Raw genomic sequence first — 16,884 nt, 5'->3', positions numbered from 1 at the left:
GTAGACTCGTTAGTAGACCCAAATATAATATCATCAACATAAATTTGGCATACAAACAAGTCATTTTCAAGAGTTTTAGTAAAGAGTGTAGGATCGGCCTTGCCAACTTTGAAGCCATTAGCAATAAGGAAATCTCTTAGGCATTCATACCATGCTCTTGGGGCTTGCTTGAGCCCATAAAGCGCCTTAGAGAGCCTATAGACATGATTAGGATACTCACTGTCTTCAAAGCCGGGAGGTTGCTCAACATAGACCTCTTCCTTGATCGGTCCATTGAGGAAGGCACTTTTTACGTCCATTTGATAGAGCTTAAAGCCATGGTAAGTAGCATAGGCCAATAATATGCGAATTGACTCAAGCCTAGCTACGGGTGCATAGGTTTCACCAAAATCCAAACCTTCGACTTGTGAATACCCTTTGGCCACGAGTCGAGCTTTGTTCCTTGTCACCACACCATGCTCATCTTGCTTGTTGCGGAAGACCCATTTGGTTCCTACAACATTTTGGTTAGGACGTGGAACTAAATGCCATACCTCATTCCTCGTGAAATTGTTGAGCTCCTCTTGCATCGCCACCACCCAATTCGAATCATGGAGAGCTTCCTCTATCCTGTGTGGCTCAATAGAGGAAACAAAAGAGTAATGTTCACAAAAATGAGCAACCCGAGATCGAGTGGTTACCCCCTTATGAATGTCGCCGAGGATGGTGTCGACGGGGTGATCTCGTTGGATTGCTTGGTGGACTCTTGGGTGTGGCGGTCTTGGTTCTTCCTTATCCTCCTTTTCTTGATCATTTGTATCTCCCCCTTGATCATTGCTATCATCTTGAGGTGGCTCGTCTTCTTGATTTTGCTCTTCATCATTTTGAGCCTCATCCTCATTTTGAGTTGGTGGAGATGCTTGCATGGAGGAGGATGGTTGATCTTGTGTACTTGGAGGCTCTTCGGATTCCTTAGGACACACATCCCCGATGGACATGTTCCTTAGTGCGATGCATGGAGCCTGTTCTTCACCTATCTCATCAAGATCAACTTGCTCTATTTGAGAGCCGTTAGTTTCATCAAACACAACGTCACAAGAGACTTCAACTAGTCCAGTGGACTTGTTAAAGACCCTATATGCCCTTGTGTTTGAGTCATAACCAAGTAAAAAGCCTTCTACAGTTTTAGGAGCAAATTTTGATTTTCTACCTCTTTTAATAAGAATGAAGCATTTGCTACCAAAAACTCTAAAATATGAAATATTGGGCTTTTTACCGGTTAGGAGTTCATATGATGTCTTCTTGAGGATTCAGTGAAGATATAACCGGTTGATGGCGTAGCAGGCGGTGTTGACCGCTTCGGCCCAAAACCGGTCCGGTGTCTTGTACTCATCAAGCATGGTTCTTGCCATGTCCAATAGAGTTCGATTCTTCCTCTCCACTACACCATTTTGTTGTGGCGTGTAGGGAGAGGAGAACTCATGCTTGATGCCCTCCTCCTCAAGGAAGCCTTCAATTTGAGAGTTCTTGAACTCCGTCCCGTTGTCGCTTCTTATTTTCTTGATCCTTAAGCCGAACTCATTTTGAGCTCGTCTCAAGAATCCCTTTAAGGTCTCTTGGGTTTGAGATTTTTCCTGTAAAAAGAATACCCAAGTGAAGCGAGAATAATCATCCACAATAACTAGACAGTACTTACTCCCGCCGATGCTTATGTAAGCGATCGGGCCGAATAGATCCATGTGCAGGAGCTCCAGTGGCCTGTCAGTCGTCATTATGTTCTTGTGTGGATGATGAGTGCCAACTTGCTTCCCTGCTTGGCATGCGCTACAAATCCTGTCTTTCTCAAAATGAACATTGGTTAGTCCTAAAATGTGCTCTCCCTTTAGAAGCTTATGAAGATTCTTCATCCCAACATGGGCTAGTCGGCGGTGCCAGAGCCAACCCATGTTAGTCTTAGCAATTAAACATGTGTCGAGCTCAGCTCTATCAAAATCTACTAAGTATAGCTGACCCTCTAACACACCCTTAAATGCTATTGAATCATCACTTCTTCTAAAGACAGTGACACCTATATCAGTAAAAAGACAGTTGTAGCCCATTTGACATAATTGGGAAACAGAAAGCAAGTTGTAATCTAATGAATCAACAAGAAAAACATTGGAAATGGAATGGTCAGGTGAAATAGCAATTTTACCCAAACCTTTGACCAAACCTTGATTTCCATCCCCGAATGTGATAGCTCGTTGGGGATCTTGGTTTTTCTCATATGAGGAGAACATCTTTTTCTCCCCTGTCATATGGTTTGTGCACCCGCTGTCGAGTATCCAACTTGTGCCCCCGGATGCATAAACCTACAAAACAAATTTAGTTCTTGACTTTAGGTACCCAAACTGTTTTGGGTCCTTTGGCATTAGATACAAGAACTTTGGGTACCCAAACACAAGTCTTGGAGCCTTTGTGTTTGCCCCCAACAAATTTGGCAACTACTTTGCCGGATTTGCTAGTAAGCACATAAGATGCATCAAAAGTTTTAAATGAAATGGCATGATCATTTGATGCATTAGGAGTTTTCTTTCTAGGCAACTTGGCATGGGTTGGTTGCCTAGAGCTAGATGTCTCACCCTTATACATGAAAGCATGGTTAGGGCCAGAGTGAGACTTCCTAGAATGAATCTTCCTAATTTTGCTCTCAGGATAGCCTGCAGGGTATAAAATGTAACCCTCGTTATCCTGAGGCATGGGAGCCTTGCCCTTAACAAAGTTAGACAAGTTCTTAGGAGGGGCATTAATTTTGACATTGTCTCCCCTTTGGAAGCCAATGCCATCCTTAATGCCCGGGCGTCTCCCATTATAGAGCATGCTTCTAGCCAATTTAAATTTTTCATTTTCTAAGTCATGCTCTCTAATCTTAGCATTAAGTTGTGCTATGTGATCATTTTGTTTTCTAATTAAGGCTAGGTGATCATGGATAGCATCAACATTAACATCTCTACATCTAGTACAAATGGATACATGCTCAACATTAGATGTAGAAGGTTTGCAAGATTTTAATTCAATGACCTTAGCATGCAACAAATCATTTTTAGTTCTAAGGTCGGAAATAGTAGCATTGCAGACATCAAAATCCTTAGCCTTAGCAATTAATTTTTCATTCTCATTTCTAAGGCTAGCAAGAGAAATGTTTAATTTTTCAATCCTAGCAAGCAAATCATCATCATTATTTCTAGGAATTGAAACATTGCAAATATGAGAATCAACCTTAGCTAACAAATTTGCATTCTCATTCCTAAGGTTGTCTATAGTCTCATGGCAAGTACTTAGCTCACTAGACAATTTTTCACATTTTTCCATTGCTAGAGCATAAGCATTTTTAACCTTAACATGCTTCTTATTTTCTTTAATAAGGAAGTCCTCTTGAGAGTCCAAGAGTTCATCCTTCTCATGTATAGCACTAACTAATTCATTCAACTTTTCTTTTTGTTGCATGTTGAGGTTAGCAAAAAGAATCCGTAAGTTATCCTCCTCATTTTTATCATCCTCATCACTAGATGTTTCATATTTAGTGGAGGACCTTGATTTTACCTTCTTTTTGCCGTCCTTGGCCATGAGACACTTGTGGCCGACGTTGGGGAAGAGAAGGCCCTTGGTGACGGCGATGTTGGCGGCGTCCTCGTCGTCGGAGGAGTCGCTTGAGCTTTCATCGGAATCCCACTCCCGACAAACATGGGCATCGCCGCCCTTCTTCTTGTAATACTTCTTCTTCTCCTTTCTTCTTCCCTTCTTGTCGTCGCCCCTGTCACTGTCACTAGACATAGGACATTTTGCAATAAAGTGACCGGGCTTACCACACTTGTAGCAAACCTTCTTGGAACGGGGTTTGTAGTCCTTCCCCTTCCGTTGCTTGAGAATTTGCCGAAAGCTTTTGATGATTAGGGCCATCTCCTCGTTGTCGAGCTTGGAGGCGTCAATTGGTTGTCTACTTGGTGTAGACTCCTCCTTCTTCTCCTCCGTTGCCTTAAAAGCCACCGGTTGCGCCTCGGATGTGGAAGGCTCGTCAAGCTCGTTGATCTTCTTGGAGCCCTTAATCATGCATTCAAAACTAACAAAATTCCCGATGACTTCCTCGGGGGTCATTAGTGGATATCTTGGATTACCACGAATTAATTGAACTTGTGTGGGGTTAAGGAAAATAAGAGCTCTTAGAATAACCTTAACCACTTCGTGGTCATCCCATTTTGTGCTCCCGAGGTTGCGCACTTGGTTCACCAAGGTCTTGAGCCGGTTGTACATGTCTTGTGGCTCCTCCCCTTGGCGAAGACGGAAGCGACCGAGCTCCCCCTCGATCGTTTCCCGCTTGGTGATCTTGGTGAGTTCATCACCCTCGTGCGCCGTCTTGAGTAGGTCCCAAATCTCCTTGGCGTTCTTCAATCCTTGTACTTTGTTGTATTCCTCCTTGCTTAGGGAGGCAAGGAGGATGGTTGCGGCTTGGGAGTTGAAGTGCTCGATTTGGGCCACTTCGTCCGTGTCATAGTCCTCATCCCCTATTGATGGTACCTGTACACCATACTCAACAACATCCCATATTCTTTTGTGGAGAGAGGTTAGATGAAATCGCATCAAATTACTCCACATAGCATAATCTTCACCATTAAAAGTTGGTGGTTTGCCTAATGGGACGGAAAGTAAAGGTGTATGTTTAGGAATGCGAGGGTAGCGTAGGGGGATCTTACTATACTTCTTGCGCTCTTGGCGCTTAGAAGTGACGGAGGGCGCATCGGAGTCGGAGGTAGAAGTTGATGAAGTGTCGGTCTCGTAGTAGACCACCTTCCTCATCCTCTTATGCTTATCGCCTTTCCGATGCGGCTTGTGGGAAGAAGATTTTTCTTTCTTCTCTTTGTGGTGAGAAGAAGATTTCTTCTCCTTCCCTTTGTTGGAGGAGCTCTTCTTCTTCTCCCTCCTTTTGGTGCGGGACTCTTCCGATGAAGTGCTCCCGTAGCTTGTAGTGGGCTTTTCGCCGGTCTCCATCTCCTTCTTGGCGTGATCTCCCGACATCACTTCGAGCGGTTAGGCTCTAATGAAGCACCGGGCTCCGATACCAATTGATAGTCGCCTAGAGGGGGGGGTGAATAGGGCGAAACTGAAATTTACAAAAATAATCACAACTACAAGCCGGGGTTAGCGTTAGTAATAATAAATGAGTCCGCAAGAGAGGGCGCAAAACAAATCGCAAGCAAATAAGGAGCGTGACACGTGGATTTGTTTTACCGAGGTTCGGTTCTTGCAAACCTACTCCCCGTTGAGGAGGCCACAAAGGCCGGGTCTCTTTCAACCCTTCCCTCTCTCAAACGGTCCCTCGGACCGAGTGAGCTTTCCTTCCTCTCAATCAACCGGGAACAAAACTTCCCCGCAAGGGCCACCACACAATCGGTGCCTCTTGCCTTGGTTACAATTGAGTGTTGATCACAAGAGCGAAAGAGAAAGAAAGAATGCGATCCAAGCGCAAGAGCTCAAAAGAACACGGCAAATCACTCTCTCTAGTCACTAGGGTTTTGTGTGGAATTGGAGAGGATTTGATCTCTTTGAATGTGTCTAGAATTGAATGCCTAGCTCTTGTAAGTGGTTGAGAAGTGGAAAACTTGGATGGCAATGAATGTGGGGTGGTTGGGGTATTTATAGCCCCAACCACCAAACGTGACCGTTGGCTGGAGGCGTCTGCTCGATGGCGCACCGGACAGTCCGGTGCACACCGGACATGTCCGGTGCCCCTGCCACGTCATCAGTGCCGTTGGAATCTGACCGTTGGAGTTCTGACTTGTGGGCCACCCTTGATGTCCGGTGGCGCACCGGACAGCTCCTGTTCATTGTCCGGTGCGCCAGTATGGGCAAACCTGACGTCTGCGCGCGCTGCGGCGCATTTAATGCCTCTGCAGGTAGCCGTTGGCGCGGGATAGCCGTTGTGCTGGAGTCACACCGGACAGTCCGGTGCACACCGGACATGTCCGGTGAATTATAGCGGACGAGCCGTTGGCTTTTCCCGAAGATGAAGAGTTCCTGAGGCCGCTTCTCCATGGCGCACCGGACACTGTCCGGTGTACACCGGACAGTCCGGTGAATTATAGCGCGAGAGCCCCTGGAAATTCCCGAAGGTGGCGAGTTCGAGCTGGAGTCCCCTGGTGCACCGGACACTGTCCGGTGGTGCACCGGACACTGTCCGGTGGCACACCGGACAGTCCGGTGCGCCCAGACCAGAGGGCCTACTGTTGGCTCTTTGCCCTTTTGTTGAACCCAACACTTGGTCATTTTATTGGCTATGTTGTGAGCCTTTGACACCTGTATAACTTATACACTAGAACAAACTAGTTAGTCCAAAGATTTGTGTTGGGCAATTCAACCACCAAAATTATATAGGAACAAGGTGTAAGCCTAATTCCCTTTCAGGAGCCAGTTAGGATGGTGCACAGATAGAAGTTGGGTTTTCTCTAGCAGATGTGGAAATCCTAAAATCTGTACTGAGGAATTCCCTTACTTCACCTGGTGAGGAGTTTTGGAATGCAACAATTGAATGTGCTGATGGGATATCCGCCTAGGCTAATAAGGTCATATGGAAGGCCTGAATTTGATATGCAACAGAAGACAAGTCACACAGGTGAGTCCAATTCTCAATTGATCTACTCGGTTGTTTGTGATTACTAGGTTTTGAACTAATCATTGTGTTGTTGCTCATTATCACATTAACAAATTAAATGCCACCTTTTTTCTTTACATCCATAATAAGAACGTGAAAAGTTAATGGTCTTTCAGTCTATATTGGGCTTTGTTTTTTCTTTGTTCTCAAACTATTTGTACCTTTTCACATAAACCAATATGATTTATGCTATTCTTTGCTCTCAAACTATTTGTACCTTTTCACATAAACCAATATGCTTTATGCTATACTGTTTATCCAAAAAATTAAAATATATGCATTGTCAACTTTAAAATCTATATTGAACTAAAACAATTGAGAATAATCAAACTATAATTGAATTATCAAACATCTGAAAAAGCGATTGTATTGACCTCCAGTTATGCTCTCTTTCATACAGGTTGTCATCGCTACTAGCACAAAGAAAGCTGACATGATCTTTGGTGAGATCCAATCACAGATAAAGAACAAGAATAGATGTGAAAGCAAACTCAGTCAAATGTAAATCTCTTTCTCTCTCTGTTAGCACTATAATGTTTTTAGATTCATAGATTCATTTATAACTTATTATTGTTGGTTTATGTTTGGCAAATTCTAATCTTACATTATTTTATTTTTGTACTTTAATATTTAGAGCATGCCATTTCTGAATGTTATTATTGCACTCTGGTAAGTTGTGTGGTAATTTAGAGAATATGGCTTCCTGACAATCCCTTTATTATATGTAGTGTACAAGAACCAGTTCAACAGGTCAATGAAGGCGATAGTTTGGATGATGGAAATGATGACATGGATGAGCAAGCTAGATCTTCACAACACCTGTCCTCATCAACAACTGAGATTTCTTTGCCCCCATCTGAGGATAGTGATCGAATGAGTGGGCAAGTAGAGAATGATGATGGGCTGGGCTTAGTTCAGAGTGACACTCCAGTTGGAGCAGCATATGGTGACAGTACCCAGATCACCTCGACTTTGACTGCTTTTTCGGTAATGAGGAATATTTCTATAGTTGGCTTGTCCGTGGGTATCTTTGTTGATGCTTCACATGTGTTGAGGAGTTTTTATTTGACATTTTCTTTGCCAGATTATTAGTTAGATAGTGAAATTGCAATTCTTGTTTCCAGAGTCTTTTGGCATCGTCCATGACATGCAGAACGCGAATATCTGCAGGCTTATGGTCATAAAGATCCTAATATTCATACAACCAATGAGGCCCAGCTATATGGACTGGTGGAGCCTAATGTACATCCACAAGCATTAGCTTCCTCTTCTCAGGTAAATGTAACATCGGAATTCAGTTGTTAATTGGACTCCTTGATTGTGTATTACTTTTTGAAGTTATTTTTTGTTTTTTAATATTATAATATAGTTGGAATTTTCAAACAACAACTTCAAAAACTTATTTCTACTATAGTATCTGTAGAAATATTAATGTTACAATATTTAGTACTTCAGAAATCAAACAAGCACATTTTCATATGTCCAACTTAAATGATCCTAAATACGCTGGTGGGGAAATATTACAGAGGCTGACTGCCTGTTTCCAAAATTACCATATATCTTTAAATGGAGTATTTCAAAACATAAAACAAAAACATTTCTCGGTTGATCTGAAACAATCTTCTGTGCCCTTAGAGTCCGAAACAAAATTACCATATATCATTTCTCGGTTGATCTGAAACAAAAACATATCATGTGACCAACTCCACACTCTAAAGTATATATATGCTTCAACAAACTCAGTACTTCAACACACCTGGGGATTCTCTAAGAAGTCACAGATGTCAGTTGGGCAGGAAGGGCACGTCTTCACAATCTTCTGTGCCCTTAGAGTCCGACCACCACAGCTTCTTTCCCTTACAGAAGACTGGCTATCATATGCCCCAAGCAAACAAGTTTTGCAAAAGTTGTGGGCACATGGAGTCGTAAGTGGTTCTTTAATCACCGCCCGGCATATCGAACAAGCAAATTCTGCAGGAACAGGGAACACCAGCTTTCACAAAAATATCATAAAATGAACCCAAGAGTTAAATAATAAATCAAATCGGAACAGCATGAACCTTTAAGCAGCCTTTCAGCAACAGACAAATGAACACGCTTTGTTGCTCTACGGATTTGCTTGTCGGTCTCAGGATCCCCAGCTAGAACCAGTGTGCATCATAAATCGAAAAAATGACAAATACAGAATAAGCATACAAATAGAAGAGTAAGGACAAAATAATTTCAGATCACATTTACTCTATAGGCTATAAAATGTAATGTAGCGCTTGAAAAGATGGACTGACTTCAGTCATTTTTTGCCTGGAGACTGGAAATATTATTCCTTTCCTCCTCTAGAACCTTCACATTTCCTTGCAGCTGCTTCTGTAATTGATGTTTTTCCTTGCAGCTGATTCTGTATATAAATCAGTCAATAAGTTTTTTTGGGACCACAAAACATATCTGAAACAAAAACAATGAAGAAAATTATGTTTTTTGGGGACCACAACTATATAATGCCTAAAGATCTATACAGAGCAACATGAGCAAAAGAGGAGGCTAAAAATAACTGAAAGAAAAAGAACACGCTGTTATTTTAACTGCTCTCCCGTCCACATCTGTTGACTGATCTATACTCCACATCTGATTTATACTCCACATCGGAGCGTGGAGTTCATACCTGTTTATGGCAAGTGTCGTTAGTGAGTAAAGTTCTCCCGTCCACATCTGAGGTAGCACTGCATTTTGATTTTAACTGCTCTCCTATAGTCCATTCTGTATTATTATTACTTGTAATCATTTGGATATATTATTTAGGCAGCTTAATTTATAACATCCTCCCCCCTCCCCCCCCCCCCCCCCCCCTTGCACTATATGGTGTGAAGGGACTAATTGCTGTCGGTAGAACATTTGAGAACAATCCTGCAATCAGAAAGGCATGCGACTTTCTGTTATAAAAATAGCTTCCTTCCGGTGGTTGGGGAGAAAGCTATTTATCATCTCAAGACCAGGTAAATTCACTTCGGCCAGTTTCTTCAAAATAACAGCACTTAATAGTTCTATGGATATACTGGCAATGTTGTTTGCCACGCTACGTTTATTCCAATTTTCATCATCTATGTGCTATACTGAAGATAAAACTTGTCTATTTAGAGTGCATTATTTTGTCTGAAGATTTTGGTACAAGTAAGTAGCAGATAAAATGCAAACTTTCCATTGAGCAAGACAGTGGTGCGGTGTTGATTCCTATATGCATATAGACTTGGAATTGAAAAGAACTGTGCATTAACCATCTCTTGACGCGCGCAATCTCAAAGGCAACAAAGCTCATGTAGTGAACACGTGTTGGGCCATGCTGGCGCTGATTGATGCAGGATATGTCTGTCATTTAGCTTGTGGCTCTGGATACTTTGACACGATGTGCATATCCGTTATGGTATATAAATCTTGTCCGTACAGGCTGAGAGAGATCCAGCGCCTCTACATTGAGCAGCAAAGGTTTTGATCCTCTTGGAGTCAGAGGACGAAGAATTTCCCCAGCAAGTAAGTAATAGCCAGTCCACAGAGATACTACTACCCTTAATCTTGCTTCTAATTTGCACTCAAGACCTTGCTTGGAACAATCACTTGCTTCTGAATATATGTGGTTTGGACACTTTTTCCGATGTTATGAATTATCCAACTATGGTTATTGTTTTACAAATCCTATTAATTTCAAGATATATGCTCTAACCTCCATTTTATTTTTATACATTGTATTAACTGGGATCAGTAGCGGCTCGGTGGTAAGGGCACAAAGGGGAGAGCGGCAGGCCAAGGCGGGTAAGGCAACACTGTGGCTCCCAACTCACCTTCATGTGTTCCAGCTTGGGTTCATGGTGTTGGCATAGGAAAAACGAATGCAAGTATCAATTATCAACCATCTGTTTTCCAGATATGTAAAAGCATTGCGCCTTTATTTTTTTCCAATGATGTAGATCTGTTGTATAAGTTGAAAATAGAACGGTGATAGGTGATCATTTATTTTTTGTTGAGCAATGCAACCCAACTGTCGTGCTTACAAGGTGTGTCAAACATTGGTAGTTATGAATTATTTTGTTGTCGTCCAATTACATTGTAAGATGATGCATTATTAGTGGATGCTACCATCTCAAGCACTAGAAAATTGTAAATCCTTTTGATCGAGAAACATAAAACAATTGCTCATCTACCACAAATATTGGGTTCTTTCATAGTGTGTTTTTTACCATCTGCCATTTCTGGACTGAGAGGCACCAATTAAGAGCAATCATTTATTACTATGAAAAATCACACTGGCCCCATACTAATAATTTTATTTTCAGATGCACTAATTTGGTGAGGGTGATGCATATGTCTCCATGTGTGTTTTGTTCTCTCTCTTTTTTTAGCAGGGATTCTTCTCTCTGAGAAAAAAAATCCTGGTGCATGCTATCATGATGTTTGATTTGAGCTTCATTTACGTCCTTTTCTTACCAAATTTATACTATCTAGCTAGAGCTTATTATTTTTACGTGACATGTTTAGATGATTATTGTCAATTGCGGTGGTAAAGCAAACAAGCATATATATATATATATATATATATATATATATATATATATATATATATATATATATATATATATATATATATATATATATATATATATATATATATATATATGGCCTGTCAATACGATATTGGTCAAGTAAATGGCCACATCAATAGAAAATATACATCGTGATGCATAAAAAATAATTGAATGGATGTATTATCATATATTTGTATCCCATATTTACGTCTATTTTAAATATGAATGTGTAATCTTTTGTATTCCATATTCTACTCAGATATAGTGGTCAAGTCTACTTGTATCTATCTTTTGATGAAAGTTGTTATGGTTATTTTTAATTCTTGTAGTGGTTATAATATGAGTGGATTGAAACACTGTTGTTTAAGATCATGTAAAATTTATATATATCTAATTTAGGTTGAGAAGTCTCGTGTTAAGATATGTTGTTTGATTTACGGTGTCGTGTCATGTGTATAAATTTTATGCTTTGTTTGATTTGCGGTACTACATAGATAACGATTTCATGTGTTTCCTCGTAGCATCGCACGGACATAAACCTATTTGTACATAATTATAGTCCTCGTAGCATCGCACGGACATAAACCTATTTGTACATAATTATAGTGGTATTATAGGTCTCCGTTGCAACGCACGGGCACTCATCTAGTATATATATATATATATATATATATATATATATATATATATATATATATATATATATATATATATATATATATATATATATATATATATATATATATATATATATATATATATGCTGACGTCTCTTGAAACAAAACCCAGTTCGGTTGCAGCAGCGGAGCTCTGGACTACCTGTCATGAACTCATGATTCATGATGATATAGTTTGCTGCGTGTTTGTCAATTTTTCTTTGAAGCGCTTCAGGAGAGAACATCGAAAACTTCTCGTAGCAAAAATAAAAATAAAAATAAATAAAATCCGTATCGACAGTGACATTGCACGGTGGCAATGATGATAGTAACGATACAGGCCTGAGGCCATCATGATGATGTAGTATAAGATTTTTCTCTCCTTTCCAACTGTCTAACCTCTTCTCAATTGTATCTTCTGTAGCCTTCTTCTAATCTTTATCGAATACGCAAATAACGAAAAGGATAAGAGCTTATTTTTACATCCAAATACCTAGGAATATTAGTGACACAATCTCTTACTTGACTAGAGTAGAAGATTTCATTGTAATGGGAGTTGATTTTAGGACAAATATTTCTGATCAAAACTCAGACGTTAAAGATTATATACTAGCTACAGCACTGTTGAAGAATGCTAACGCTCTGCTGACACAGATTAGCAACCTCGTGTCGTGTCTACACCCCACACCACACATAACAGAACCTTAGCCCTGAGCTTGGAGCATCTCCAGTTCTCAACTGAACTGCAGACGGGCATACCATGTAAGCAATGATTGGACACCTAGAGCTTTGTCTACCAGCAGCAACACACTCCTCCTTGAGACATCAGCCTACGACCCAGACCTAGAGACCATGACCATGACCATGCAGCATATATACCCTGCTGAACAAAGTTAGCAACGATGCAGCACACCACTGTCCTGAGTAGGACATTGACTCAAGGACGGCAGGAGAGCCATTCTGTCAGTTGGAATCATCCATCTTGTGTGAAAGATGAAAAGTTGAAGAGATGTATCATGCATGGCATATATATGCTCCTCATTAAGACATGGCAATCACAAGTAAGGAGCAAAGTAATTGGGAGGAGACAGTGCACATCCAGGGCCGTGCCTGAGGTAGGGCGGGAGGGGCGGCCGACCTAGGCCCCCATCTCTCAGGGGCCCCACCGTACACAAAGTCTAATAGGAATATAGGATAGAAACGGATATTATTTACTATACCAATATATTTTTGAGTTTGTTAGGAGAATGGATTGTTATCACAATATATTTGTTGTTTATCGGATATTATTTACTATACCAATAACTGTGGCATCAGCTGAAAGGAGCTTCTCAAAGTTTAAGTTATTGAAGAATTATTTAAGGTCTACAATGTCTCAAGAAAGCTTAAACGAGCTAGCAACTTTATGTATCGAGAAGAAATTATTAGATGATGTTAATATTGAAGCCATCATTGATGATTTTGTATCTAGAAATGTTAGAAAACATTTTTAAGTTGATCTCTATAATATATTTGAGGTAATAATCTTACTTCTATTTTTTACTGTTTAAGTCTTTCTATGGTACATCAAATATAATTAGTTGATATATATAATAGTAAAAAATAGTTTTTATGGTGTTGGAGCCTCTATTTATAATCTTGTCCCGGGCCCCTCAAAAGTCAGGAACAGCCCTGTGCACATCACATTACTACACAACACAAATAAATACCTAGGCACAGCCGCAGTGAGTTTACCACAGTACACATCACATTACTACACAACACAAAAAAAATCCAGTTACAGGGCGTCCCTTCACGTGAAACGAAAAGCTCAAGGATCGAATTCCTTTGTCGGTTATGCTTGAAGGTAATATGAAAGTTCACTTAACAATGTGGATTATTTCTTCACGCCTTCCAATCTGGCACTCTGTTGTAAACTCACACTCCATTTTTGAGTAATCGTCTATCACCGCCAAGTATAAGATTCCTGATCTGATCAATACTACCGTCTGAAAACGGGTTCGACGGGCCTCTCAATAGCATATGCAGGCAACAAAGTTCAGCTGACATGGAAATCTTCCTTCGCGTTTGCATCTATTTCCAATCCGGCGCTCCATGGTAAACTCATATTCCACCGGGGGAAATCATCTATCACCAAACATAAGACTGTTGATCCGATCAATACCGATGTCTGAGATGGGTTCAATGGGCCTCTCATCCTCAGTTGCAGAAGAAAAGGCTGTGTGCTCCCTACTCTTTTCATCTGCGAAACAATCATCAGCCATCACAACAAGAAAATGGCAACATATAAAAAATAAAATAAAATAACTAGAATATGCAAAACAGTACGATCGTTTCGAGGAACGAGATTCAGCCTCACTCACCGAAGATAGTACTGAAGGAAGTCGGAGGAGGAGTGGCAGCGAAGTTGAGGCCCATGTAGATGCCCATGGACAGCACCACGGTCACAACCACGAACGATGGCACCGCCAGTGCCCAGTACCTGAACGAAGGAAAGGCCTGCAATCAGCTACAGCAAGTGGCAACCATCCGAATCGAGCTGTTTTTTTAAGCTATAATAACATAATACAAGTAGCAGGGCTGTCCATGCCACACATTGATGAAATTCAGGTTTCATTTGATTTCATCGGAATTGCAACCATTCAGTGTCTAACTGTCTATCCCAGTGCTGCTGATGATATAGAATTTATTCAAAGTGAGCAAGAGCAAGGAACAAAAACGAAAGGAGAAAAAAGGCATAGACAGTAAGGGGGGTGAAGGGGAGAAGAGAACTAGAGAAGCGTGTCATACTTGCTAGGGTAGTAGGTGATGCCGAGTGACTGGAGGACGGGCTCGGGCGTGTATGCCCAGGCGAGGTACACGGCGGTGGCAATGACGGTGGTGATGGATCCAACGAAGCCGTACACCTCCGAAGGCTTGGGGCCATGGTCACGGGCGGCGAAAGAGGGAGACCTCGATGAGGGGGCCCAGTCACGATGGGGTCGCCGGTTGCGGATCAGGCTGACTGTTTGCCTGGGGCTGCGCACCACCAGCGACGGCGATGGTGACGTCGACGGTGGTGGCCACTCCATCGTCTTCACGCAGCAGTAGGGTAGTTCTGTCTTCATGTGCCAAAGAAACAAATGGGTTATACATGAAGGCTAGAACAAAGCAAGCATGGGCCAAATCGTGTATGGGCCCTGGGCTCGAGAAGGCGACCAATCCCACAAGTAAAATGTAAGTGACTGAACTCTAAAAAAATACATGGCCTACATGAACAGCTTCATTCGATATTATCATTCTACCAAGGTGATTGCCCATGCGTTTCAACAGGAGCAACAAAAAAATTGCATGGGATGTGTGGTATCCAAGCCAAAATCAAGATCATGGTAATTTGCTTCTGCATGCGTGTTGCACCATGATGTGACAAAACAAGATTGTGGATGAACTACACGTGATTGTTTGATTAACCGAGAGATTCAAGAACTTTATATATATGGTTGTGTTACTTGTGCACAAGAACTTGAGTTGAAAAATCAGTAAGCTCACATTGATAAGGCTTTAGAAGTGTGCCACTAAAATCTTGGAATACATGGCAAAAGAAATACTCTGTGTCTGGGCTTAAGGTTGGCAATCATTTCATAACCATACTTGACTAGGAATGCCACCAGTTTTGACAATAACGTCAGCGTAACAGCTCCTCAAGAGGGCTGCTTGCAAAAGGTTGTAGTCAGAATTGTGTACCAGGTTTGAGTTTTCTCCTAAATCTTTCATAGGGAAAGGATCAGACGATCCGATCATTAATGAGAAGCCTAGTGCATTGCTAGTGTAAAAAACTATACATGAACTGTATATTTAGCTCTTGCAGCAACCCACATGCACAAAAATATGTTCAGATAAGTACAAACTGGTACTGACCCAATAGAACTTTCTGACTTATGCAATTCCCTCTTCAATTCAGCAACTCTCTGCTTGCAAAGCTTTTTGAATCATGCACTGCCACATTGAAGCTAATAGGTTTATCAAAACTCAGAAAAATATTAGATACTTCACACCATTATAGATTTATAGTCAGCCACAAATCACTAACACACAAAGTGAAATAAGTGCAAAGATTTCTAGTGGTCCAGTGCAGCGTGCAGGGACACTGATCACCAGCCTTTTAGTGAAATCACAAGACTTTCCCTGACAATTATGCACACCATATGATGAAGAAATAGATGATATACGTCCAGAAATTCATAAAGTTCTTATTCAGTTCCTATACAGGCATATAAATGACCTGACACATCGGAATGCTCAATTAAAACGCTATCTCAGACTAATTTTTTTATCTCAATTGAAAAAACAGACTAGATTAGCGACGCAGAAACCGCATGAAAGCTAACGGAATCGAGACTGAGAAAGACAAATGTTTGGATTTGGTCCAGAACTGATAAAACCAACGAGCGACCTGGCACAAGAAGCAAGGGGATCCGTGGAACATGAGCGAGGCAGGGTCGCTGGCCTACCGGCGAGAGGAGGAAAAAGCAATCCAAGCAGAGACAGGCGGATCTCCAGTTGTCCCCTCCACGCCGCGCTAGCCCAGAGGGCGGGGCAACGGCGACGCCTCCCTGCGAGGGAGGAATGGCCTCGGGCCTGGCTCTACGCCGACGGTGGCGCCGCTCGCCGACGGCGAGGCGCGAGAAACTAGGAGGTGGCGGTAATGGAGGACAGAATGACAGAGCCGGTGGAGGGAAGGGAGTTGAGAGGAACAAGTGCAGACTGAAGACGGGGAATACCATCGTTTTTTTTAAAAAACAACGAACTTCGTAGCGGTTTTCGAATATTTTTTTAGAAAAAAAATGATTCACGAAAACCGTTTTTTTATTTTGGATTTGTAAACTGATCGAAAAATTCGAAATTTTGTCGAAAACCGTTTAGTTTCCTGTTTTTTGTGGTTAGTATGAAATTAAATTAAAACAATTTAGTTAATCCCTGGTCACATATCTAGCTGGCAAATGCTAACCGGCTA

At 41.5% G+C, this 16,884-nt stretch overlaps 1 protein-coding gene and 1 long non-coding RNA gene across 4 annotated transcripts; both read right to left on the bottom strand.

Moving 5' to 3' along the window:
* Positions 1 to 8,322: 8,322 nt before the first annotated feature.
* On the bottom strand, positions 8,323 to 8,812 carry LOC103647351 (uncharacterized). The gene is made up of 3 exons (XR_562779.2): positions 8,725 to 8,812; positions 8,421 to 8,635; positions 8,323 to 8,339 (listed from the first exon to the last, which is right to left on the bottom strand). It is a non-coding gene; the product is annotated as an uncharacterized lncRNA (long non-coding RNA).
* Positions 8,813 to 13,494: 4,682 nt separating this feature from the next.
* Positions 13,495 to 16,631, bottom strand: LOC103647350 (phosphatidylinositol N-acetylglucosaminyltransferase subunit P-like). Of its 3 annotated transcripts, none has more exons than XM_020547988.3 (5): positions 16,382 to 16,631; positions 15,789 to 15,866; positions 14,682 to 14,988; positions 14,255 to 14,373; positions 13,495 to 14,133 (listed from the first exon to the last, which is right to left on the bottom strand). In XM_020547988.3, the coding sequence occupies exons 3-5, from the start codon at positions 14,960 to 14,962 to the stop codon at positions 14,015 to 14,017; spliced, it is 519 nt and encodes a 172-aa protein (XP_020403577.1). In that variant the 5' UTR covers positions 14,963 to 14,988; positions 15,789 to 15,866; positions 16,382 to 16,631; the 3' UTR covers positions 13,495 to 14,014. The 3 variants fall into 3 exon arrangements, with proteins under 3 accessions (XP_020403577.1, XP_008670114.1, NP_001288464.1); XM_008671892.4 differs by having other exon boundaries at positions 14,682 to 14,992; positions 15,789 to 15,880; positions 16,382 to 16,626; NM_001301535.1 differs by having other exon boundaries at positions 13,526 to 14,133; positions 14,682 to 14,992; positions 16,382 to 16,580.
* Between the last annotated feature and the right edge of the window lie 253 nt (positions 16,632 to 16,884).

The sequence above is a fragment of the Zea mays genome, chromosome 2 (genome assembly GCF_902167145.1).
Source record: "Zea mays cultivar B73 chromosome 2, Zm-B73-REFERENCE-NAM-5.0, whole genome shotgun sequence".
Classification (NCBI taxonomy): Eukaryota; Viridiplantae; Streptophyta; class Magnoliopsida; order Poales; family Poaceae; genus Zea; species Zea mays.
This window is presented reverse-complemented; position numbering and strand designations above follow the sequence as displayed.

Coding starts and splice junctions, on each gene's coding strand:
- LOC103647350 (XM_020547988.3), bottom strand. CDS start 14,962: ATGGAGTGGCCACCACCGTCGACGTCACCATCGCCGTCGCTGGTGGTG. Junction 14,374..14,681: donor ATCACCTACTACCCTAGCAA/GTATGACACGCT, acceptor TCCTTCGTTCAG/GTACTGGGCACTGGCGGTGC. Junction 14,134..14,254: donor TTCCTTCAGTACTATCTTCG/GTGAGTGAGGCT, acceptor ATTGTTTCGCAG/ATGAAAAGAGTAGGGAGCAC.